The sequence below is a fragment of the Embiotoca jacksoni genome, unplaced genomic scaffold (assembly GCF_022577435.1).
Source record: "Embiotoca jacksoni isolate LCO1_2020_lvr unplaced genomic scaffold, fEmbJac1.0.p SCAF_1, whole genome shotgun sequence".
Lineage (NCBI taxonomy): Eukaryota > Metazoa > Chordata > Actinopteri > Embiotocidae > Embiotoca > Embiotoca jacksoni.
In genome coordinates, this window is record NW_027185229.1 from 16,779,776 (window position 1) to 16,805,363 (window position 25,588).

General features: G+C 38.2%; 3 protein-coding genes across 4 annotated transcripts; all 3 read left to right on the forward strand.

Annotated features, from left to right (window-relative positions):
- The first annotated feature begins 3,777 nt into the window (after nt 1–3,777).
- On the forward strand, nt 3,778–10,483 carry rassf1 (Ras association domain family member 1). Of its 2 annotated transcripts, XM_069151826.1 has the most exons (8): nt 3,778–3,920; nt 4,019–4,086; nt 5,434–5,801; nt 7,018–7,142; nt 8,968–9,072; nt 9,197–9,482; nt 9,571–9,686; nt 9,802–10,483. In XM_069151826.1, exons 3-8 carry the CDS (start codon nt 5,510–5,512, stop codon nt 9,949–9,951), a joined length of 1,074 nt encoding a protein of 357 aa, XP_069007927.1. In that variant the 5' UTR covers nt 3,778–3,920; nt 4,019–4,086; nt 5,434–5,509; the 3' UTR covers nt 9,952–10,483. The 2 variants fall into 2 exon arrangements, with proteins under 2 accessions (XP_069007927.1, XP_069007931.1); XM_069151830.1 differs by lacking the exons at nt 3,778–3,920; nt 4,019–4,086 and having other exon boundaries at nt 5,065–5,801.
- Nucleotides 10,484–12,368: 1,885 nt separating this feature from the next.
- On the forward strand, nt 12,369–16,958 carry tusc2b (tumor suppressor 2, mitochondrial calcium regulator b). Its single transcript, XM_069143667.1, has 4 exons — nt 12,369–12,540; nt 13,375–13,620; nt 14,550–14,670; nt 14,769–16,958. The coding sequence occupies exons 2-4, from the start codon at nt 13,472–13,474 to the stop codon at nt 14,832–14,834; spliced, it is 336 nt and encodes a 111-aa protein (XP_068999768.1). The 5' UTR covers nt 12,369–12,540; nt 13,375–13,471; the 3' UTR covers nt 14,835–16,958.
- An 88-nt stretch (nt 16,959–17,046) lies between these two features.
- On the forward strand, nt 17,047–25,551 carry hyal2b (hyaluronidase 2b). The gene is made up of 4 exons (XM_069143654.1): nt 17,047–19,249; nt 20,028–21,007; nt 22,156–22,245; nt 22,329–25,551. Exons 2-4 carry the CDS (start codon nt 20,057–20,059, stop codon nt 22,716–22,718), a joined length of 1,431 nt encoding a protein of 476 aa, XP_068999755.1. The 5' UTR covers nt 17,047–19,249; nt 20,028–20,056; the 3' UTR covers nt 22,719–25,551.
- The last annotated feature ends 37 nt before the right edge of the window (nt 25,552–25,588 follow it).

Sequence of the window (25,588 nt, forward strand, 5' to 3'; positions counted from 1 at the left end):
ACGCCCGCATCATATTGGATGTGTTATTCTGTGCTTAGTGGGCGAATTAAGTGGTGATGCCATCCATCTCCCCTTCTGACCCTTGATAACGACCACACAACACCCCTCTTGTTAACCTGCCATCCTTCCTCTTCATCCTCAAGAGACTGCAGTGCAGGAGGTTGTTAAACTGAGTATGTTATTTTAGTCTGCCCGACACAGTAATAATTCCTTTTTGTGACTGAGGTTTGTGGAAGTGGACGTTTTTGGCCCAAACCATGGCCCTTAAATGTCAGTAGCCTAACTGTGCTGTATATTCATAAATCATACTGTAGTGAAAAATGCTCCCATGAGGTCATCCCCCTTTTAAAAATCAACAAATCTTCTTGTGGTCATTATTTTCTCTCTCTTTTTTTAAAATTTGTTTTATCGAGCCCTTTTAATGTGTCTTACTGTACGCTCAAAACAGCATCTTTAATACATTAACACTTGATGGATATAATCATGTTTTGCAATTTTGAGCTTTGTCTCATTGCACTCTATGCGATTGCTATGTAAATGGAAATATAATTAAAATTCAAAATGTTAATGTTAAGTGTTAAATGTTAGTTAGTTTTTATTTTCATGCTTTTATTCTGGAACTAGAGTGTCCGGAAGTTTTCTCATTCATTCTTGCTGGTGACACATTAGCTTTTATACATTAACTATCTCATATTAAGCATATTTAACACCGACCTTGGAAACAAGTATTTTCCATTTTGCTAAATGAAGAACATCTTGTACTTTGACTTTGGAAGAATCATTGCATTTAATGTTAAACAGTTAGTATGTTCCCGCCCCCCATTGTTTTTTTTAACACTATAATAGCCTACAACTTGTAGGAACGTGGCCTGAGTGAGTTCTTTGACTGGCTATATAATCAAGTTTGTGGTTTGCTGTAAAAATATTTTTTGTACATTTTACAGCTGGGAAAATCATACTTTCTTATTGTGCTTTATTAGAACAAAATTAATTCTGGCATTTGCTCTGGTGACCAACCTTTCTACTCCCACAGCATAAAAAACAATTACAGGCAGAACGTCCGTCCTGCTGATCCAATCTCGCACCAGCCTTCTGACTGAGGAAACGGCTGATGTCACCATTGGTCAGTCGAATGTCAGGACTACCTGTATCAATTACAAATTAAAAGCTTTATTCTCAAATTAAAAGCCCTGTTGCGTTTAATACACGGTCCAGCCCAATACTAGGGTTGGGCCTCGTATTGTTACTCTAATAATTGAAATGGTTGTCCCCTTATTAATTTATGTTGTGAACATCAGCAATACCATACTACCTTTTAATCAAAAAGTCTGAATGTTATGTTACGTAGAGGCTACTTAATGATTTGCTGAAAAACATGCCAATGAAGAAGAGGAGTAGAAGCGCATATTTGATTTCCATTTCAAGCACTGGTTCTGAAAAATTTATTTTGAACCCATCAGATGCATCCCCCCATGGTATTACATGAAAAATGAAAAAAAAAAAAAAAAAAAGTCTACTCTAAAGTGCTTTAAACTTCTTGCTCATTATATTTTATGTGATGTCTCTGACTGATACCACCAATCCCACATCTTGCAGACAGTGGTCAGTTGCTCATTGGTTATTGTGCTCCAATTACTCTCTAATAAGCTTGTGACTGCGCAGGGCCTCCACATACTGGAGCATACAGCACAGAAAACAACAACATGCTCATTCAGGACATCCCTCTCTTCTCTGTCTGCCTCTCTTTCTGGGTCTTATTCATTATAACACAAAACTCAATGCAAATAAAACAGGGTGTCACGTGGTCTCTGCTTTGCAGCAGATTAAGAAAAGTACGTATAAACATTCACCATGTTGCCTTGTTTTTTTGGTTTATTTGTTTGTTTGTTTTGTTGATTGACTGTTTGTTTATTATTTTTCCTTTCCCAGAGGCAAATGAGTTGGTATTGTGACCTACACACAGACAAGACTGATCACTTATGTTGGCCAGATGGTGGAACCAAAATTTGATTTCATAGTAATATTTGATTTCACAATAATATTTAAAAAGATCCCAGTGCTGGAATATAAATCCATCCATCATCTATACCCGTTTTATCTTGAACAGGGTCACGGGGGGGCTGGAGCCTATCCCAGCTCACTTTGGGCGAAGGCAGGGTACAACCTGGACAGGTTACCAGTCTATCACAGGGCCAACACATAGAGGCAGATGGAAAACAAAGCCCATGCACGCTCTCATTCACACCTAAGGGCAATTTGTAGAACCACCAATTAACCTGAGATGCGTGTTTTTTGGATGGTGGGAGGAAGCCGGGGTACCCGGAGAGAACCCACGCAGGCACAGGGAGAACATGCAAACTCCACCCAAAAAATGAATTCGGAACCTTTTGGCTCTGAGGTGACAATGCTAACCACTACACCACTGTAAATTATTTATGCCCCTTGGCATATAAATAAGTAAAGTATTATTACAATATTCAAATTTGTGTCAGTAAATACACTGAATGTTCCACTGCATTTCAAAGGGAAATGTACATGCACCTTTTACTCCACTGTAGTCATCTGATGCCTTAAATTAGTGGTTACTTTACAGATTAGTATTTGTCATACAAAAAATATGTATGTAAAAGTATGATACTATGTCAGATAAGCTTTGAGTAATACGAGTTATACTTTATATAGGCCTTTGTATGTATATTTGATACTGTAAATACTTGAGTAAGAAATTGAATGCTGGATTTCTACTTGTAATGTATAACCTATTTATGATTTATGTTTTGCTAGTTTTCTATTACTTGAGTCCAAATGACATGAGTCTCAGGATAGTCTAAATATGCATCAAAGTTGTATTAACAAAATTTAAACATGTCTTTATTTTCAATCCAGTTTTTGTCCCTTTGGAGCTAAACTCTGATATATTGCCATCTTCAGTGTACAGTAAAGTAGCAGATGTACAATTGTCCATATCTATAGATTTACTTGTAGCTATTGTCTTTCTCTCTTTCTTTAAACCTTTAAAGACTGAACTCAGTGGGAAAAAAATAAGACTGTGGCACATTTATGAAATCACATTATGGTATTCCAACATGTAGGCTACGTCTGGCTCGAGAGAGATATAAAGAGAGAGAGAATATAAAGAGCTTTTCATCTGCCATATTTGAGCCGAAAGGCTTTTTCCTGGCTGGGTAATTTCCAAATGTCCCCTCATCAAAGATTGAACAGTCGGTCGTTATAAACTGACATATCCACTATCATAAAAAAAAAGTCCTACTCTTTCATGTGGACTATTTTCATTGGAAAGGTATACAATAATTTAAATACCTTGTTGACACAATTCTGAAATTTTACAGGCTATGGTATTTAATAATTTATTGAGTTATAAACTACAGTTTTGAACATATATGCTAATAAACAAAAATCATATCACAAATAATCTGTTAAAAATGTAACATCGTAAAAAAAGAAGGTTATGTGAGTTTCTAATGAGGCACCCTTTATATGAAAAAAGCTTGTCTAATGTGTTATTAATTTTTGATGTATTAACTTCTTTTATTTTTTTTATTAATATCATGTTTAGTTAGCTATTAATACAATATGAGTAGTAGTAGTAGGCAATAGTATTAGATTAAAGCAAAACATTTGATTTAATGCATGTTTATTACCGTGTATGGTCTTAACTTCTATGCTCCATCACTGCACAAACACAGGCTTGTTTCTGATGTAAGAATTGAGGGGATTCCTCCCGCGATGCTTCTCAGTGTAATACACGAATGGGATTAGACGGTAATCCCACACTCACAATGTGCATGCGCAAACTCAAATGCATGCGTCGGACGAGGGACGGTTCGGTGTCAATTCAACGAGAAACTGCGTCCACGCTCCAAATCTCCTCGACGAGAAGTGGAAGTGAAGTAAACGAGGTAAGGCCATTCATTAACGACTTGTCTTTCAGCAAATCCGAACATGAGTGTTCAAGTGTCGCTGTCAACTGAGTTTGTTGTCTGGTTTCAACCTACAGGATTAAACCGGGTGTACGGGACATTGTAAACGACAAAGAGGACTAATCTGTTGTAAAGACTTCGATACGTGAGTTTTACTCGAAAATAAGAATATATGACAAAAAAAAAAAAAAATGCACGCATGAGCCCGGTTACAATGAGCTCTTGTTGCTCAGAGCGAATAATTGCACCGTGTGGTGGTGACCCACTTGGTAGACAGAGCACCGAGTTGTTCATATTCTAGTCACAACGCAGCTCCACTAGGACACTAATTTAACAAAGTTTCACATGCACCTGTGGACATTTAAAACAGATTCTTATTTGTGGCACTTCAGAGGAATGCAGTCCCACAGCTCAGACAACAAGTTTCTGTTGGCACACAGTGTCTCTGGCCCTGCATGAGGTCTCTTTCACTGGAGGAAGGACTGTTCAAGCTCTGTAAATGACATGATAGTACAGTAACGTAATGCCAAAAATGCTCTGTACAAGTCAAAGTCTATTTAAAAAAAAAAATCGTATTTAAGTAGATGTTACAGCAAAATGTATCAAAAGTAAAAGTAGTCATTCTGCCCTGGAATGACACCTGTCAAAGTTAGATTATTACTTTTGTGTATTTTTGTACTATTGCTAATCATTTAATGTGCATTTTAGTAGGTTATGGTAAACCATAGCCTATTTTTTTTTTTTTTAACAATTTGGTATACTGTTGTGTGGTATAATCTAAAGCAATATCTCATTTTATAAGCGTATACTCAATAGTGGAGGAAATGTACAGCATTTCCCTTTAAAACATGGTGGAGAAGAAGTAGAAAGTCGTATAAAAATGGAAATACTACTTATATGAGTATCTCCTGTTCTTCTTTTGAACAGAACATGAGTAAATATATTTAGTTACATTACATTTGAATGGGCTCTGTGCTTTCTGAGTTTAATGAATGACGTGGAGGCCTATTGGCCCACTTTTTGGTGACAGTGTTTTGTCTAAAATACAGCATGCAGTTTTGTTTCACTGTCACAGACACAAAAACAGAATGAGTTGTGCTGGGATTGCAAAGGATTATACTCGTCATCTTGTCCCACATTTTAAAATAATCATGTGAATCCTGGCATCAGATAGCAGAGGTTAATCTTTTGTTGTTCCAGTTGTAAAGCCCATACAGTACAGACATTGAATAAATGGAATAGATTTTTTTATGTCAGATTCTTTTATGGTTTGACACGTGCATGTATCCATGTACTGTTCACAAACATGTGTGATTTCAAACTGTCTTGCAGCTCCCAATGACTTAAAGGCAACTTGTTGCTGCATCGATCTGGAAGTGGATTTAATGTTTTTGTTTTTTTTCATTTTTGCCTGAACTGTACATTTCATCAGATACTGACATTCCTAAAGCATGCAAATGTGCATATATATAACCATGCTGTCACCCTGTAGGGCCATACGTACACCCATACTAGCTCATGGACAGCAAGTGCTCGCTTGACATGTCAGTATCTGCATCAAGGACAGGATGTCTAAATGTGAGCTGATCGAGCTGAAAGACCTCAGTGTAAATGATCCCATCGAGCTAGCTGCTCCGACCGTCCACATAGCCCCGCCGCCTGCCAACCCGGGTCAGTCCAGCCACTACCATGTTGTCCGTCTGGTTGGAGACAGCGTCAGCATCGAGGCTCCCGGCCGTCACGCAGGAGAGGCTGGGTCGGGTCACGACTTCCAGCCCTACAGCTACACACATCTCACCTGGTGTGACCTGTGTGGAGAATTCATCTGGGGTCTTTACAAGCAGAGTTTACGCTGTGCCAGTGAGTAACCTCTACATATGAATTTGTTTAAAGGATTGGTCTGTTGATAATCTGTATTTATTTTTACTGTAAATAATCCCCATGAAAAGACCAAAACCAGTAAATACAGTAATCTTTCAAACAAAATACTGTCTGTGCTGGTAAATCCGGATAATGTACGGTTTATGTTTTTCTTGTGTTGAAATTGTCCATTGTTGCCTAAAAACCATCAAAAACACATTAATGACGCATGCCAAGGCACTGACCGAAATGTTCCCTCATTATGGAGAACACGATGACTCTAACTTATTTATTTTATTTTATTTCATGTTTTTATTTGTATTCAGTCCCTCATTCAGTGTCACTGCTGCTGTCATTACAGCAGAAAATTCCCATTCAAAGTCACTATTGACTCCTATTTGGGTAGTAACACGCTGTGTCTAGCTGTTTTAGTAAATTATTTAACCCTTATTAAAAATGAAAATATATATTCTTTTTAAGGATTCAACTCTTTAGAGGGAACAGATGGGCTTGTTGCTAAGAGCCACAAACCGGCTGGGGAAGTTGGAAAGTATTGAGACACAGACTAACAAATTGTTAGTTTTGGCTTTCTTGTATAATCTCTGAAAATGAATAGAGAATAAAAACGTCCTTTTTTTGAAAAATTGGTCCCATCGAGCTAGCCCAACATAAATGATTGTGGTTTCTCATTTGGGGACGAGTAGGTAGATAAAAAACGTGAACCTCTTATTGAGATGCTCAAATTAAGATTAAGACCTTAACATTACATAAGAAATATCTGAAAATACCATGAAATTAAAGCCTAAATCAGATTTGTAGTCATAGTAACCAAGTAATGTGAAACAGTCTTCACTTTCCAGATTCTTGTATCTCCAGATTGTAGGTTCTCATGTTAGTTTTTCCATTCATGAGAAACTTTGTCACAGTTTTTCTTAATCTATAGGAAGCTCTGGCAAGCATCATGTTTTAAGACTGACAGTATCTGGTACAGATACAGCCTGGGAATTTCACTGCTTTGACCTTACTTTGACTTAACGTATTTCTGTTGTCTCTCTGTTTATCCCAATTCAATAAAGACATTAACTGAACTACTGAAGCAATTAGTAACAAACTGGATTCTACACCACACCTGCTGACCTAAAAAAAAAATGCATACAAAAAATTGTACACTCTAATTGCTTCTCTCTGTCTCTTTCTCTCTGTCTCTCTCTCTCAGATTGCAGTTATACATGTCACCACCGCTGTCGACTTTTAATCCAGCTGGACTGCAGCACACATGGAAGTTTGTTAGCGGAGCCTGAAGATTTCTCTATTGACGCCATCGAGACAGACACAAATGTGGTAAATAAAAAAGACAGCCACTTTTTAACAATAGTACATTTGTTTAGACGGCAGGATTTTTTGATTGGTACAGACCAGACCAGACAGACAGACAGACAGACAGACTTTGTTCATCTTGCGGGGGAAATTATTGTGTTGCACCAGCATAGGTTAAAATATATTCAAAATAAAAAGCAATGAAACTGACAGAATAAAATACAGATGATAAAATATAAAATAAGGCATGTACAGAATATACATAATAGAAATGAAATAAAATAGTGCAACAGTCAGCAGTGAAAATATGATTGAACAACAGTATTTTCAAAAATTAATAACTACTTTCTATAGGAAATTTACAGTCAAAAATAATTAAGTCTAACTTTATTCTGTGAATCGACTGTGCAACCACTTAAATAAAATGTGCTTAAGACTGTCCATGTTCATATGGTGTAGGTGGGGAGGTCAAAGCAGATGGAGGCTACCAGATAGCCCACTGCTGTCCACTCGGTGTCATTGTGCCATATGTCCTCAAAGATACTGGTTTTATTACTCATTGTAAAGGCATCTATGCAGAAGGTAATTCAGTAGAAAGCTGAGGAGAGGGGATCACAATTTAAACAATAAAACAGCTGGCCATATTTCTAAACCACAAAAAGTGTGACTCTGTCGAAGCCCACTGAACAGTTCAACTTTTCACATTATTAAAAGTTTGCTTTATTGTTATAATATTCTCAGGTTTGAGTTAAGATTATTTTCTCACATATTTTCTAACTGTTTTACCACCATTTATGATTCTGCACAACCCAACCTCACCCATTTATATTTAATATACTAGCTGCACCTTCTGTTTTGAAAGCCAACAGTCAGCATGATTTAAAAAAACAAGGCCACAAATGATGCTTAAATTAGCCTTTTATTGATTGTATCTTTCAACTGATGCATTTTCCAGGACAACTCAACCCATGAAAAAAACTGTTACTAAAATCAATGAAAGAATCACTTGGGAACCTGTTTTTAAGAGGTTAAAGGTACATTTAGGGTGCCATTAGAAGGCCTAAATGTTGCATATTTTAATATATTTAAGCCCCCATACAAGCTGCTGCAGAATAGTGAATTTAACTAAAATAATACTATTGGTAGAGTTGGGAGATGGACAACTACAATGAATATATGTTGAATAAGAGAAAGACAATGTTTTAGGTTAATATAAATACATCAGCGGTGATGCTCTCACTTGCAGAAGAACAATAACATCAGGAGAAAGTTTTTATCTTGTGATAATTCAAGCAGATCTTTCGGGGAGTGGGTCAGCCTTGAAGAGGTCTTTGTGAGGTTTTATTGTCAGGGAGGAGCAAATGGAAATGCTGTGGTCAAACGAGCTGTTAGTAGAGCAGAAGAGAGAATCAGGAGACAGCGTGTCGTGCAAATCCAGAGATTATTCTAAAATATGGTTGATGATAGAAATCTAAAAGAGTTAGTCACATTTCCCAATCACCTGAGCCTTTAAGAAGATTTGGGGAAGCACAGCAAGTAACTCATCCTTCTGCCGGGAAGATAGCGGCTCTGAGCTGGAACTGAATTACACAGCGTATTCATCTTTCTTTCACAAGGTTGCAACGGTGAGATTCGTTAGTTCGTCAACCAAATCTATTTTCAATATCTGTTTGGTGAATTATATTAAATTGTGCATGTCCTTTGACAGACGAAGAGCTTGGATTAATTTGACTTTTGTTTCCATTCTTCGATTCTCTGTCTCTCTCCATCCTTGAAGCCCAGCTGTGAAGCTTCCTGCCTAATATCATGTGGCCTTATTGTTGTTCTGTCCATGCTCTTCTCTTTACAGGATGAACAGATCGAGTTGGGTAAACAGGTGCTAAGTGTTGGTGAGATTCAACAGAGGGTTAAGGAGTACAACGCTCAGATCCACAGCAATCTCTACATGGTGGATGTGAGTGACTTTAAAAACATTTTCTCCCTGAACATTCATTCGTGCAAAAATGTGGATTCTTTGTTGATAATGCATAAGAACATTTCACTCCCATTCTTATGCTATTAATATGTCTACCTCGCAGAATAAATATGGGACCTACACCGGTTTCATCAAGGTCCACTTTCAGTTAGTTCGTCCCATCTCCCTCCCTCCTCCTCCTCAGACCTCGAGGGAGGAAGGATGTCAGCAGGGTAGACAGATGAAACGGCGGACATCTTTTTACCTCCCCAAAGACACTGCAAAGCACCTACATATAAGCTCTGAAACACGAGTACGAGAAGTCATTGAGGCCTTGCTCAACAAGTTCACCGTGGTGGACAACCCAGCAAAGTTTGCCTTGTTTGAACGCACTGAGAAACAAAATCAAGGTAGTATTTTTTAAATTGTGTTGTTATCAGGAAACAAAAGAGAACCCAGTGTTAAAGTCTGAAGCTCTGAATCTTTTTTTTTTCCTAGTGTACATGCGTAAACTGTCTGATGATGAACGGCCTCTCTATCTGCGATTGTGTGCTGGCCCCAGTGAAACAGTCCTGAGTCTGATTTTGAAAGAGAATGAAACAGGGGAAGTAAATGTAAGTCTCCATCTGACTCTGAGAATCATAAACTTGTCAATATATGGCAAAAACAATTAAAGAATACTTTTACCATTTATGGCTGCTTTTAAGATGAAATTGCTCTCCTCCACAGTGGGATGCCTTCAGTTTCCCGGAGTTGTGCAACTTTCTAAGAATCTTGAAGCGTGAGGAAGAAGAGCACGTACGACAGATTGTGAAGCGCTACACTCTCGCCGGAGACATGATGAAGCAGGCCATGGCCCGGATAAATACTCCTGGTTGATGCTGAGACATTCAACTGATCCTCATATTTGAGCATTAAGAAGAATCCTCTTGAATCCTGCCTTGAAAATTATCATGGATCGATAAGAGTATTTAGAATAATGTGAAAGGGAAGGAAAGAGCTCATGCAATTATATCATTTTGAAAATAGGTTGTTAATAAAGCAGGGATGATGCTGTTACATTTAATGTGAACTACAATACCTACATGATCAAGTTATTTTACTTTTGTGTGAGCAGGGCCACTGTTGTGAACTGGATTGACTCAAATCATCTACCTGAACATAGTTAGATGCAGTTCTTTCTTTAAAAACTATGCTGCTTGGTTACACTATTTATAGTGATAAAAAAATAAAAAGACATGTAAAGTTTTTCTTGGAATTTATGTGGTTTATCTTTTGGTCATTTTATGTGATATTTAGTTATCTTTATTGTCTCTGAGACCGTTTTTTTTTTTTTTTTTTTTTTTTTTTTTAAATATTTGCACTTTAATCAACCTGAGAAACTGAGTTTTTAAAATGTGTTTGCATTCAAATTATCTAATAAACTGGTGATAATAAATTATGGGTCATTTGATGTCATTTTTACAATCAATTAAAACTGTGTTTGGCCTTGGCCTGAATGTACAGCCCAGAGTATGATATGTAGACAACGGTATGTGAACACATAAATATTGTACCCATATTTGATTGTACTACATCTTATTAGAAAGAAACATGTCAATTAATATGCTGGTATAACAGTCTTCACTCCTCTGAGAGGACTTTCCACCAGATTTTGGAATCTGGCTGAAAGAATTTTGCCGCTGGTGTTGAGAAATAGAATGTGGCTTGTATTTGGTCTTCATACGCCTGTCACATTTTTATATAATCACTTGAATGAGGTTACAGTAGGTGACCGCAATCTTTTCGTTTAATCCTTACAATTGTTTCCACTAAAACAGTTTCATGAGACTAAGAGAAATGTCACCATTTCCATCACTATGTCATTTTCCCCGATTTGAGGTTTGTCTGTCACTCTTTAATGACGACATCTCATTGTCCTCCTTTCTTCTCTTTATAATGGCTCGTGTGGAAAATTAGAACCGGCATTTGTTTATTATGATTATTGGTAGCTGTCACTGTCAGGATTTTCTGTTAAAATTTTAGTAATAGTTTAGTATTTAGAATCTTCTTTATGTAATATCTGCCCTGTGGAGTTAAAGGGAAACAGAAATGTATTTCTATTTATATGTTCCCGTGTTTGATGCCGAGAAATGGCTCCTTCTCTTCATAAAGTATAAGCATATTATTAAACTATTAGGATCATACTGTAATAGCTGCAGATATCCATCCATCCATCCATCCATCCATCCATTTCGTAGCATTAAGATTTTTTGTTTGTTTGTTTGACAAAGAGACCTAGCACACACAAACCATGAAAAACAGCCCATGACAGTAAACATATGTGGAGGCCTCATTCTTTGATATAACGTACTCTGCCAATGTCTTGTTAAAGACGGTGGGCTCACATGGATAAGCCAAAACATTAAAACCACTGACAGTTGAAACAATGAGTATAATACAATAGTTCAGCAATAAGTCCTTCCTTCATAAGAACTATAGTGTTCAGTTGTTATTCAGTTTGATTGAGAGAACCCAGCTATAAATCTTCTCTTCATAAGGATTATAATTATCCATGTATAATGAGTTGTACTGGGGTATACCGAGAGTTGTTCCTTTTATTTTGTGAATCCAATTCATTCAAATAGGAAGGAAAATTAAAAACATCTCTCTGTGTAACCCACCGTTCAACAACACCACAAATTACAGTCTCCAAAATCAGAATCAGAATCAGGATTAGAATCTGAATCACCTTTATTGGGCATGTCTGTTTACACATAAAATGAACTTGACTCAGTTTGTAACTTGCCATCTATGTACATACATAGGTAAGACATAGGCCTAAATAGACATATAAAACAATGGTGCCAATTGTGCATAGTACAGATAACGAGTGTTATTGCAAAGGGGGTTGACACTAAGTGTATGACGTTTAATAGTTTAACAGCCTGTGGGTAAAAGGTGCTCTTGTGAGTGGATGTTCTGGCGCACAGTGCTCTGTAGCGCCTTCCAGAGGCTAGAAGTTGGAAAAGGGTGCGATAGAAATGGTACCTGCCCCGTTTCCCGACTCCGGATGATGACAATTAAAATAATATAATCAAAACCTCTTTAAACGAGGCTCAATAAAAACTGGATCTTATGAAGGAAATATGTATACTTAGGCTGTTGCGTAACAATGCTTCACCAGTCAGTGTTTGTATTATTTACGTGCTGTTGTTCCCATTTCGTCCTCCTGTCCATGTGATGGCGCTAGCTCCCCGTTTTGTTCCCGTGGCCCGCTATTAGATAAAAGACTTGAAGAATAAATGTTTGTTAGCATAAACAGCTAGCGTAGCCGAGCGTGTTGTCGTATCTGTGCGTGCGTGCGTGTGTGCGTGTGTGTGTGTTGTAAGGTATTTGCTTTGTAAGTACAGAATCAGCGACCCCACTGAGGCAAAATTCATCAGAGAACACTTCTTTACCTGCGAGCAGACCCGCTTCCAACTTCAGGTGTGTGTTGTTTTTTTTTCAACTCGGCTGAAGCGACGAGCGCTAGATTTCACAGCAGCTAACGCTAGCCTCCGGTGACGCCAGCACGCGTTGTATTTATGTTTTGGAAAACATGCTGACCTGGCTGATGATGCGGGGAACCGAGTACTAATCGTCTGCAGCTGATGGTGCCGGACGTACAGTGTGCATTTAAAAAAAAAAAAAAAAAAAAGCGACTGTAACTAACGCTTATCGGTGTCGTCGGGTAAGGCTGCCTACCCGAGTTAGCTGCCATGTCTGGGTGATGTTACCGAGTCCTTCACAGCTCTAAGTAGAGATAACTCTGGGTTGTTTTTTTTTATCATGTTGTTGTTGTTGTTGTTTTCCCCCCCGAACATGTTTTAACTTTATTGCATTGAATAGCGCGCTATGGAAGAGTGGTTCGGTATTTTGTCAGGTTCATATAATGTTGCACTGTCATGTCACTGGCCTGCTTTTACAGCCATGTGGGCACAATGATTTATGACTGGGATTATAACATAACTGGACTTTTGTCTTTTATTTGTCCTCTATTCTGTCTCTTATCCATTAGGAAGATACATTTTGGAAAAAAAAAAAAAAAAAAGAGGGGCAGTATTTATTTATTTATTTCTTATGGTAGACGTCTGTGGCACCACTTTTCTCGTTCACAGAAAACTGGGGCATCAGGATCAGCAATACATGTGCACCTAACTGAGCTCTCTTGCTTCACATCAAAAAACAAAAAAATAGGCTGCAAATTGTTCAAATGGTTATGCTTGTGTCCTAATATATTGCCTGAAGTGATTAACTCCTTCCGTGTGCCACTTTTCCCAGGTGTCACATTTCCAAGGTCACGTTTCATTTCATACAGTAACGCTGTAGCACCACGAGCGGCCCTGTGACCCAGGAAAATAATGTGCCGCAGCTGAAGATGGGGGGTAGCGGCTCCAAATCCAGAGGATTTTGGCCTTTTTCTGGCTCAGGTAGTGTGGACGATCCAACCAAAGATGGACACGAGCAGTCACTGGCGAGAGTTCGAAGTTTCCAAAGCGCAACACCTTTTGTTTTTACAAGACGAAGGTAAATGAACCCTTTCACAAGGAGGAGCATCCGAAACCAGATATTCCTCTTGTGAAAATACAAGCAGATGTTCTTGTTGACTCTATTCAGACTTGTTAATTTTGACATTCGTTTGAGGTACTGAAGCATCCAGGATGTTCCTCCAGAAAAGTAGCACCGTATCAAAGTCATTGATCTGCTCCAGCAGATGTGGCAGTGCGTACACACAGTTCATGCTTCAGACATTCTGACACAATCGTAGCCAAAGTTAAACTGTACAGAAGAAGGCTTTTGGAGGGAACCATTGTGTTGGATATTCCCGTGAAGACCTTGAAAATGTGCTATATAATCTGGTCATTTGCACACAAAAAATTTTAGACTGGTCTTTGAGAGATTCACTTTAGTTTATACATGAAACATTCCCACATGCTCACATAAAGGCATTATTTTGGAAAGATGGAGCCATAAAATCATGCTGATTGTGCAACAGTTGATAGATTGATGATGATAATGAGCCCACTTTATCTTAATTCTTATTTGGCAGGACTGGACACAAACATACGATAGTCTGCTGCTGCTGTAGCAAATCTGTAGTGGTCTTAACTGCCCCCACCACCACCATTTTTGTACTGAGCTGTTATTTGCTCACCCTGATCCGGTAACTTTTTTTTTTTAAAACCACCATGTTACCCCAAAGGAGGACAGCTGACTGAGTGTTTTCTTTTCAACTATCATTTTATGTAAACAACTCAATATAATGCACAATAGTCTTTTTTTTCCCCCTGTTGTGAATTTTTTTAATTTTTTTTGTGTGACCTTTTTCTTTGACAGACATTTATTGTGTCATATAAAATACAGTGTTTGCACAAGTGATATATGATATTCACTAGATTGTGTAACTAAAAAACCCCCGAGTATTATGAACATTTCATTTTGTCTCTTTGCTACAGCTCTCTGTTCTTTGATGAAGACGGCGACTTGGCCCACGAGTTCTATGAAGAGACAATTGTGACAAAAAATGGACGTAAAAAGGCAAAGCTGAAACGGATCCAAAAAAACTTAACACCTCAGGTGAGGAGATCATAATCCTAAACTAGGCCTTAACTTTTAAAAGAACAGTCCTCTGTATTATCAGTCCAAATCCTTTCCATTTCTTTTGTATCCTATAGGGAATTATAAAGCTCGACCTCCCGTGCATCCATGTGGATTTCCCGGTTGTCCTCTGTGAAGCCTGACGATGTCTGAGGAGTGTCTCAGACTTGCCACTGTGTCAACTCCGTCCTGTGGTTTCCCCTACAGATGGAAGCCCAAACCACCTTTTAAAATAACATGATCTCTTGATATATTTGATGCCCTTATGTGGACAGGCTGATGCATTGTGTGCTGAGCCTCTGCATGTGATCTGTTTTTGGCTTGTGTGCAGTTAGACACAGAATAGGTCACCAGTGGGGATCTAGAAGGATGCCAAATCGGCAAAACCTACACAGTTTACAGATCATGGTTTGTGTGCATGTCAGAGTGAATGTGTGTGCAGACGCCGGATGAAACACAAGAGAGTCCTGAATTTTTTGCAGCAGGTTGTTTTCTGGTATGATTCATTGAACTCAAGGAGTTTAAGGAGAATGTAAGTGGTCCTTCCCTCCATCATGGTCTTGCCTAGAGTGGGAAATTTGTCAGTGCACACTTTAGTTTTTTTTGACACTATTATGACTTGCTTTATTATGCATGGAACAGGATCTGCTTATGGGTAATAGCCTTGGAAGTTGACAATCAGTGGCCCACAACATCTCAAGTGGATTAATGTCATATTGTAATGTTGGAAGGACTGGCTTCAGTGACCTCCAGAGCCACACATGTTCACAGCAGCAGTGAGTCTAATAAGAGATCCTGTTGTTTTCTTTGCTGCTTTGGCATACTATGTTTCACTTTTAATTTATTATTAACTGTTTTTTAATTACAAACTGAAATGCTGAACTGTGTCATGTCCCTCTTTTATATTCCTTCATTATAGCTGAACAGCATATTAACATGCATTTGCTTCAAAAGCCTTTAATGTCAATGAGGACAGTAGACCCATTTTAGAATTGCTGCTTATAAAATCATTTTCAAGGGTTACAGTCTCCTATCATTATAGTTATACAAGGTGTGGTAATCACCCATTGAAACATAAATGTGGTTAGGTCTATGAATTTAAACTAGAATGGTGTTCAATAATTTCAGACGGTAATCAGATTTCTTGGAACCCTAATAGACACCACATTTCACTGAGTGATTTTAATATAAAATATTGGGATAATCTAAGGATTTTAAGACTTCAAATTCCTGAGGATTAATATTTAGATATTATAGATACAATATTTTGAGGACGTTTCCATAGTACCTGGGCCATAAATTTGGACTAATGTTGCAGATACAACTGTTTTTTTTTGTTTGTTTTTTTGTTCAACACTGTGATGCTATCTGCATGATGAAGTTACAAGAGTAAAACAACAATCAAATCTGGCTTGCCTGGCTCAGCCTTTCTATAACAACTATAATGGAAGCTTACAAGAGCTATTTTTCAAATAACCTTGTTTAATGACCGAGACTTCAGCCTTCTGGTGGAGGCTTTAAGCACGGCAATGAACTGATGGGACTTGAGGTGGAAGTAATGCTCCTGACCTCAACCTGCGATGAAATTAGCCACCTGCAGAGGAAATAACAAGAAAACCAGTGGAGGAGATAAAGTGTGTGAATGAAATCTGCCGATGACATGGATGAAGTATTGAGAGAGTAGTGAAGGCCATCTATGCCAACTCCATGGGAAAGGGTTTTCTCCAGGTTTTTAAATTTTTTTTTTTTTTTTTATAAAGCTTTCTGATATTGCTCTCCTTACTGTGGATAAAGGAGTCTGTGCCAAAATACACTCCACTTTATTGCTTCTGTGAAATGATTTTACTCAGCACCAGTCTTTGTGGGTTCTTTTTTCCCCCCCTGGGTAAGTACCGTTTGTCTGAGTCTGGGGGAGACATGGCAGTGCAATTACTTTTTGTTGTTTATTTTCACAAAGCTGAAATAATATGAAAGGCCATGAGGTGAATTGCAGAATTAAGGTTAAAATTGACTCAGCAGACCACCACCCTTTGGTTTTGCTGACAAAAGTCTAGGCACGTTTTAGGCCATGAAATACGGTAAAATGAAGTATTCACAGTCGTCATTGCCTTTGTTTGATTATCATGATAAGGGCTGTGTAAATTATTCTATCTTCTCATAATCCTGCTTGGTTCAGACAGTCTTTTTTTTTTTTTTTAAATGTGTTTGGAAAAGGGTATAATGGGACAAGAAGGTCATTTGTATGAAAATACAGCTTTGACAATGTAGCCTCTCAATGTGTTTTCTTTGCTATTAGTGCAAACAGGGATCTTATAGAGGATCTTTGTGAAGCAAATCATTAACCCTCTGAGGTACATTGACCACATTTAGCTGAAAATCAGTCAGCTCTGAGTCTCAGCTCTTAAAAAAAATGGTTGGGTGGATTTAGATGTAGTGGGACACCTATAGGGTAGTTTCTAGTAGGATTGTTACTTTTTTTTATTGCCGAATATTTATTGGATAATAATCACAGGTCTTGATGGGTGAAATGTCATGGGATCACTCAAAACTGCCTTGCTCAGCAAACATGGTGAGCTCACGAACAAAATGCTCTTTTGAAATGATAAAACATGTATTCAACAATATGTATAAAAATAAACTTAAAGGGGAATGGGATTTCAGGCTTAGTGGGACAACACCTTCATGCATAGAAACTTCTCAGTGTGTGACTTTAAATGCTGATGGTTTTCCTACTTTTTAAGAAGTTGCTAGTATATTTGAAACTACAGTAGTATATTGCTTTTTATTCAGCCTTCAGAAAAATGCCGGGGAGAGAGTAAATGTGAAATTAAAAATGAAGGCGAACAGAGTTAAAGCAAGATTTTGTGAGGCATCAGTCTTAGCCATCAAGCTAGTATGAATTGGTTAACCTAAAAAGGTAACCTGCTGGTGGCTTGTTTTGAGCAGCAAAAGTACTGGCATTTAGTAATTCCATGTATTCTGTAGTCACTTGGTAATATTTGGGCTCTTTGATTTCCTTTAGACCTGCATATATAACAACATATACAGCATTGTTATGGGAAAACAAACAAAGATAATGAATCGGAAATCATGTTTTATTTCAGCTGCAAAAACTTGTGTTTAGCAGCCAGTGGGGGCCTGCCACCTATTCAGCTATCAAAGCTGCAGCTGACATAACATGATGCTCACAACAAGAGTGTAACTATAATGACAGGTTCGATTTCCCCGTTTTAAATTTGATAATCCAAGGATCCTGCAGGGGTTTTCACACGTCTGTTTAACATAGAAGTCAAACAAGGGTGGAGTTTATGGGCATTTAAAAGGAGCTCACAGAGCCTGTTACAGGACAGAATAATAAACTTGACCTGCCTGCATTCTGGTTCTTAACAACTGACCAGCTTGATTGACCAACTTTCATCTGGAGATTATTGAGCAAAAGGCTGTTGGTAAGAAACGACCTGGACTCCTTAAAATGACATTATCTTAATAAGCATAATACTGTTTGTTTCAATAACTTAAAAACCTTTTTTTTGGTTCAAATTCAAATGTTTTCAAATGTCCTCACTACATTCAGGATGCAAAAAAACAAAGCTAACAATAACTTTTGGTTATGGGCTAAATTTATGCCTATAAGAAAACGTTTTGAGACATTTGATAATGTCATAATTCTAATGATTTTATTGATCATTCCCGTTTCAAAGTTACGGTCATAAAGAATACATGATTTTCATATGCTTATAATATATGACTATAAGAAGTCAGTTTTTCAAAAAAAACAAGCCTGATCTGTGTAAAATCTTTGAATAAAAACCGGTACCTTTGTAAGCTTTAGAAAGAAAAATAATACAGCGTTCAACGTGAGACATAACATTGTGTAAAGAACATTTTGGATTGGTTGAGGCATTTGTCTTAGTTCACATTCAAACAAAAACATTATTGTATTATTATTTTAAGCGAAATTAATTTTATTTAGGCTATATATATTTTGTACATTAAAAAGGAAATCGGATTAGGGTGAAACTTTTCACACAGCTAAAATGTGTATTTATATAGTAGAGACAGAATACGTGATTTTAATGTGGGGGATATTTCGCTCTTATAAATGAAACTTCCTGGAGAGCAGAGTTAGAAGAGCAGACCACTTAGATATTCATTCGAGGGGTGGTGGGCGGCACTGAAAGTAATTTTCCCCTCAAATTCAAGCCAGACGAGATTATTATCATGGTTACGTGTAAAGTAGTACTAACTGTTAAGTAAAAAAATCCTCATGTTGTGAAGGACAAACGGTAAAATATGGAAAATTACGCCTTGCAATAATTCAAGACCCCCCCCCCCCCTACTCAAAGGTAAATGCAGTGAACTGTTGTTGCTCAACGTTTACCGTCATCATTGCTGGTGCTGCGATAGTTTCTTTCCAGTGCTAGCTGGACGCTAATCGTCGAGATGGATTGAACGGGATATGACTTGTTATTTTGCACATGGCAGGGCGGTGGAAAATTACTTTATCTGTAGGTTACACGAGTGGAGTTAACCCGGGTCATCGGCTTCAACAGAACAGGTCGGACTGCACAGAAATACGGAGCGCGTTAGCCAACTTAGCACGGTTATCAGTTTCAATGAAACTTTGAACTACTGAGGATAAGTAACTTCATCACTTAGAGGATGTTCAGGGGGAGGGTTGAAAGAAAAAGCAGCTGTTCAAAGTCGGTGTTTTCATTCTTATCTTAGCTTTACGGTGAGATTTGACAAACATTGAACTGTTTTCCTACAACTGGTGGGTTCTTTCCGGGTTCCTCCGGGTTCCCCCACCACCGTTCAAAGACATGCGTGTCAGGTTAAGTGGTGGTTCTACAACTTGTCCTTGGGTGTTGGCCCTGCGATAGACCGGCGACCTGTCCAGGTTGGACCCCGCTGGGACAGGGCACCAGCTCCCCCGTGACCCTGTTCAGGATAAAGCGAGTATAGATAATGGACGGATGCTTTTCTAAGTAAAATGATTCATACAACATTTTGTGAAAGCGGAAGTTCAATGGTAGTAACCATACTCGGTAATACTGATTTAAAAAAAAAAAAAAGTAGCTGTCTCTCATGATCTACTTTAAACCGAACCTATTTTTGAGATTCTCACTGAAACTCAGTCTGTCTTAGAGATCACGTTACTTTTGCTACACCTGGAACTCTTTAAAATATTCCCATGGTGTCTATATATATATATATATAGAGAGAGAGATCTTCTGTTTTCATACGTTCAATGCTCTGAATCATATATGGTGATGTTTGGAACTGTTTAGTTTTATTATTGGCTGACTTCAACAAAACTGCTTTGTCTTTTCTAGAAAAGGAGACGTGAACGTGAGCAGTGACCATGGAGGCTGTGTTTCACGCTTTCTTCACCACAGCTGGCCAGCTGCCTCGGTTGCTTCTAACTCTGTTTGCATTGTGGACAGTCTTGTGTTCTGCAGATATAAAGCAGACAAAATGGCCATTATATTCCCAGAAGCCAGTTGTTCTTGCCTGGAATGCCCCAACAGAGGATTGTGCACCACGACAGGGTGTAACTTTATCTTTGGACCAGTTTGACATTGTAGCATCCCCCAATGAGGGCTTTGTCCGGCAGACTCTCACAATTTTCTATAAGGAACGCCTCGGGTGGTATCCGTATTATGATCATGGGGGCACTGCATTCAATGGAGGCCTTCCACAGCTTGCCAGCCTCACACAGCACTATGAAAAGATGCCCGAAGGTGTGCAAAAATATATACGAGAGCCAGAGGCAAAAGGTTTGGCAGTCATCGACTGGGAGGAATGGCGCCCGTTGTGGATCCGAAATTGGGTTATTAAAGACATCTATCGAAATAAATCACGCGAGATGGTGGCCAAAAAGAACCCCGACTGGACCCCAGAACAAGTGGGGAAAGTTGCACAACAAGAATTTGAGCTGTCAGCTCGAAAATTCATGCTGGAGACTCTGAAACTTGCCAAGAATCTGAGGCCCAATCAGCTGTGGGGCTTCTACCTGTTCCCAGATTGTTACAACCACGACTACAGGAGTGGTTTGAAAAGCTACACAGGCCGCTGTCCCGCTGTGGAGATGGACCGCAATGATCAACTTAACTGGTTGTGGATGGAGTGTACAGCACTTTTCCCGTCAATATACATGGGTTCTGTACTACGCTCTACAAATTATGGGCGCCTCTTTGTCCGAAACAGGGTGAAGGAGGCGATGCGCCTGGCATCTGTTGGGGATGGATTAGCACGTCCTGTTTTTGTTTATACCAGACCTACTTACAACAGTCAGATGACCCTCCTCACTGAGGTTAGTTGGTTGGAGCAACAATTCATCAAGGAGGTTTATACATTCATTATCTCTTGTCTAGGAGTTTGGTTACTATATTTGATTCGTGATTAATCTATTGATAAATTTTTGATTAATCAGTCACCTGATCAAAGCTCAGATAGTTGTTGGTCTACTATGATGTCAAATTGAGAAGAGTGACAAATCCCTTCATTTGAGAAAGTCCAACTAAAAAAAAATCCAAATGGCAAATTAATAATTCTGTTTTCTTTTCTGATTTTTTTTTTTTGTGAAACATGGGTGAAGTGTCCAAAGATTTAACCAGCAATATAGAAAATAAGAAGCATTTAATCCTCTCAGAGAAGGAAACCGATTTCTGCTAAGTAGAACATATTGCAACTCTATAGGTGTTTTCATACCTGGCAGCCTGTTTGTTTTTGTTACATTCTATATGTTAGGTCTGGTTTTGTTTTGGTTTCTCTTTGAAATTTTGAGCACACTGAAGAACATTAGATGACACACCTGAATGTCAATACTTGACATTGATTGGCTTGTAGATGGCATGACATCGAGCTTTTTGTCAATTCAGCCCACTTGAATTGAAAAAAAAAAATCAATGAACAGAATAATTGTGTTGCCGCTATGGTATTATTATTATGACGTTATGACCGGCACTTTTTTTTTCCTCTCGGAGAATAAGTTAAACATTTTGATCAGTTTGAAATTTCAGTTTGATCTGGACCGAGACCGCCTCTTTTGGTTGGACCAAATTTTTGTCCTTTGGCCCGAAACCGTGGTCCGAGGCACCTTTCACGCTAGATATTTTGGTTCGGACGAAACTGAAAAGTCCGGACCAAACGAGATAGATGTGAAGGCACCCTTGGTTAACTCCCACCTAAAATATGAACCACTGTGTAGTCACTGAGCTCTTCTATCTACATCTGGCACTTGCCAACTGCACATTGGCGCTTGACATGAAATGTGTTTGTATATGTCTGGGTAGCAGACACTCATTGCTTTGACAAAGTTATATAAAACACGAGTTAACATACTCTCATACACGTGTATTATTAAAATATTGAGTCAAAGGTATTAAAATGTATTTCTGTGTTATAATATTTCCCTCATTGTGTGACACACTGCTGAACTGTTTGTGTAAACCTTTGCAGACAGATTTGGTCTCCACCATCGGTGAGAGTGTCGCGCTTGGAGCTGCAGGTGTCATCTTCTGGGGCGACACCTCCTATGCAAACAGCAATGTAAGAGCCTCTCTGCTTGTTTGATGCTGAATCAACTTGTGTTTACTGCTTCACGGTTAAAATCTCCTCTCTTTACCCCCCAGGCCAGCTGCTCCATCCTAAATGGGTATCTTCAGGGACCGCTGGGCCGGTACCTGCTCAACGTGTCCACTGCAGCAGAGCAGTGCAGCCAGGCGCTGTGTAAATCACACGGACGCTGTCTTCGCAGAGTGCAAGACAGTGACGTGTACCTGCATCTCAGCCCCTCAACGCACAGGATAACTAGTCAGAGTGGCCAGCTGAAGGTTACAGGAGTGTCCGGCCAAGCCGAGCTAGCTGCTCTCCGCACAAACTTCCAGTGCCAGTGCTACAGTGGGTACAGGGGTGATGGCTGTGCTCAGAGAGAAAAAGGGCAGAATAGAGCCTCCTCTGTCTTAGGTACCGGGCCTCTTTGCCTTCTACTCCCACTCGGACTCCTCACTTTGCTACACTGAGGAAACTGAGAAGCCCAAACTCTTCACTGCTTCTGCCAGCCGTAAAAAGAACAGTTCCGATTTTTTTTTTAAACGTGAAGATTGTAAGTTGCTGCGCACTAGTGATGGTGATGCATTGACAGCAGCAGGTAGTCAGTCCTGGAATCAAAGACCTCCCATTGTGACAGGAGGTTTTTGTCCCTGCACACAGACCCATCAAACAATAATTTTTGCTTCTAACAAGCTGCCGAGTGTGAGATGTCCAACGTGAAGACAGCCTCCTGGAAACGATGTCCCTCCACCAGTATTTCAAATGGTCATCAACTTTCATCAAGATATGTCCAAAACCATAACGAAGGTCTCTGCTACTCTCCATGCTCACCGCGATGTTCAGATGAGGAGATACTAAAACACGCTGCATTCAAAGGGACTTCATTACAGTCGTGGGACCTTCTACACAGAGAAATGAAGACAATAACCATTTTATAATAATTTTTTATAATGATACAACAACAGAACAACACAAGGCTTGAATGAAAAGGTTAAAGAAAGGTACGTTTGATGCCCAGCTTGTATACACCATTGACAGGTTGTTGGTGTGTCATAACAGAACTGTAGTTTTTGGTACTGCTCATTCGTATTGGTGCCCACATCCGACATTAGAGTTTGTATTTGCTTATGACGTAAGCTGTTAAGTGTTTTATAGCCTTATGAATTAAATATAAACAGTATAATGTCAGATTTTTTTTTTTTTTTTAAATTAAGATAAATGTGGTCTAAGATATTCTTGGTTATCTTTTGCCTGTAGAAACAACGTGGCTGGACCTGCCTGTTTCAGTTTAAAGTTGTGCCTTATCAAAGTGCTCTTTCTTTTCTTTTTTTTACAGTTGTCTTTGTTTACAAGTTTTGATGATTGACTTTTTCACAGTAGTCTTTGCTCAGAGCTTTATACTGATATTATCTCCATAATGCCTACTAGTCTTTTTTTAATATTAAAAAAGAATATATAATAACTGTGGCCAGAACAGCAAAGACCAACCGAATGATCGATGGTATTAATTAGTGGATGTTAATGGCATGCCAAATGTTCGTTTATCAGTTCTAAAATGTTATTCTCCGTACACGTCTTGGCTTTTAAAAAAAACTAAATATAAGGGATCCTTTTGAAAATGTTTGTGTTTTGATTCAAAACATTGAAAATTGGCTGACTGAAAAATCAAGTATCCATGTGAGCCTGACTAATGAGTTTAGATTTGTTTTTGTTTTTTTGTCTTTAGTTTGACTTGTTGCACTGCAGCTTGTGTCAGTGTTCCTGCCGCTGTCACTTTGCTGACAGAACTTACTCTAGTCATGTGTTCAGATTAGTTCATTGCGAGTGTATTTGCTAGACTGAAGCTAGCTGAGCAGGTTTATATTTATACAGTAGGATCTATATTTAGTGACCAAAAATGAGTTATGATACCAGTGGGCAGGTGGTAGATCGTGCTGTTTTACATAAATGGAAAAACTGGAAGTCGCACAGATAGTGTTGCAACAGGATGTTTATATGTATGTTGGAAACTTTTTAATATTCTGCACTTTATGTAGTTTTCTGTTGAGGTTAATTTTGCTTCTTTACATGTGAAAAATTAAATTACGTTCTGTTTCCTGGACACTCAAGCCTGTACAGCATACTGTCAGTGCATTAGAGTTTATTATATTGCTTTTTTCATGTAATGTGTAATATTAGAGATATGTTCCACTGTGAATCTTGTCTAAAAGAAATGGGTTCCTCTATGATAGCTATACCTCCTTTTGTTTTCAACCCAGTTATCTGAGGTTTTATTTGTCATTATTTTTTAACCTGATTCTATTTTAGAGTAAAGAATCCTCAACATACAGCATTAATCAGACATTAAATTATTAAAAAAAAAAAAAAAAAGATATTACACTATGCCACAGTTCCACAGTCCCACAGTACTCTTTGACACATTAATATCATTGATCACTATTTACAATAAACTAACAATTTATAAACGGTACATTGAAAGGTAAAAGTAGACCCATACTGTTGTTTTTGCAGTTTTTAGCTTCATACATTTTTAGGTGGCCATTTATTTTATTTCAAAACAGTATAAATTGAATTGGGGGAAATTATCAGTTTTTATAATCAGTGACTGTAAAATCTGAACTAGCAGTCAACTATTTTTCTGTCCTACATATTACAATACAAAGAGTTCTTAAATTCCCACAATTATATGATTTGTGCTGCCATGGATTGTTTTATTTTCATACCATATGAAAACCAGTGAAGATCAGTAAAGTCAACAAGATCTGTTTATTGAATAGAATACATCCAGCCATCCATGCGTTTTCTTCCGCTTATCTGGGATCGGGTTGCGGTGGCAACAGTGGTGGTTGTAAATAGAATACAACCTGGAAAGAATGTCTGTTCCTTTAAAGACTAAATAAAAAATATCTTAAGGATAAAATATATCCTTAAGCAATATTCATGAGTGTTTACATAAAAACAACTGAACTGAAATTATTAATTTAATTGTTTATCTTGCTTGTATCATGAATGTGTGTTTTCAAATTGGACATGATATCCTCTTCTTCATCCCACAACTTTCATTGTAGACCAAACACTCCTCAGTTTGGCTTTAGCATTTTTGTTTTTGTACCACTCTCCTTTTAGGGGCAGCTTTGTTTCAGTTTTAAAAAGATTAATAGGACATTTAAATGCCTTATTTTTCCACAATGTTCTTGTGTTTTCAAGCAAATGTGTTATTACCAAAAGGTTCTGTATTTAAAACATTTTATATTCAGCTTATACATTGGAGCCTTTCATTAATAAAATGATTTTTCAATGGAATTTTGACTGTGTCATTTTCTAGGGACTGCCCTGGAGT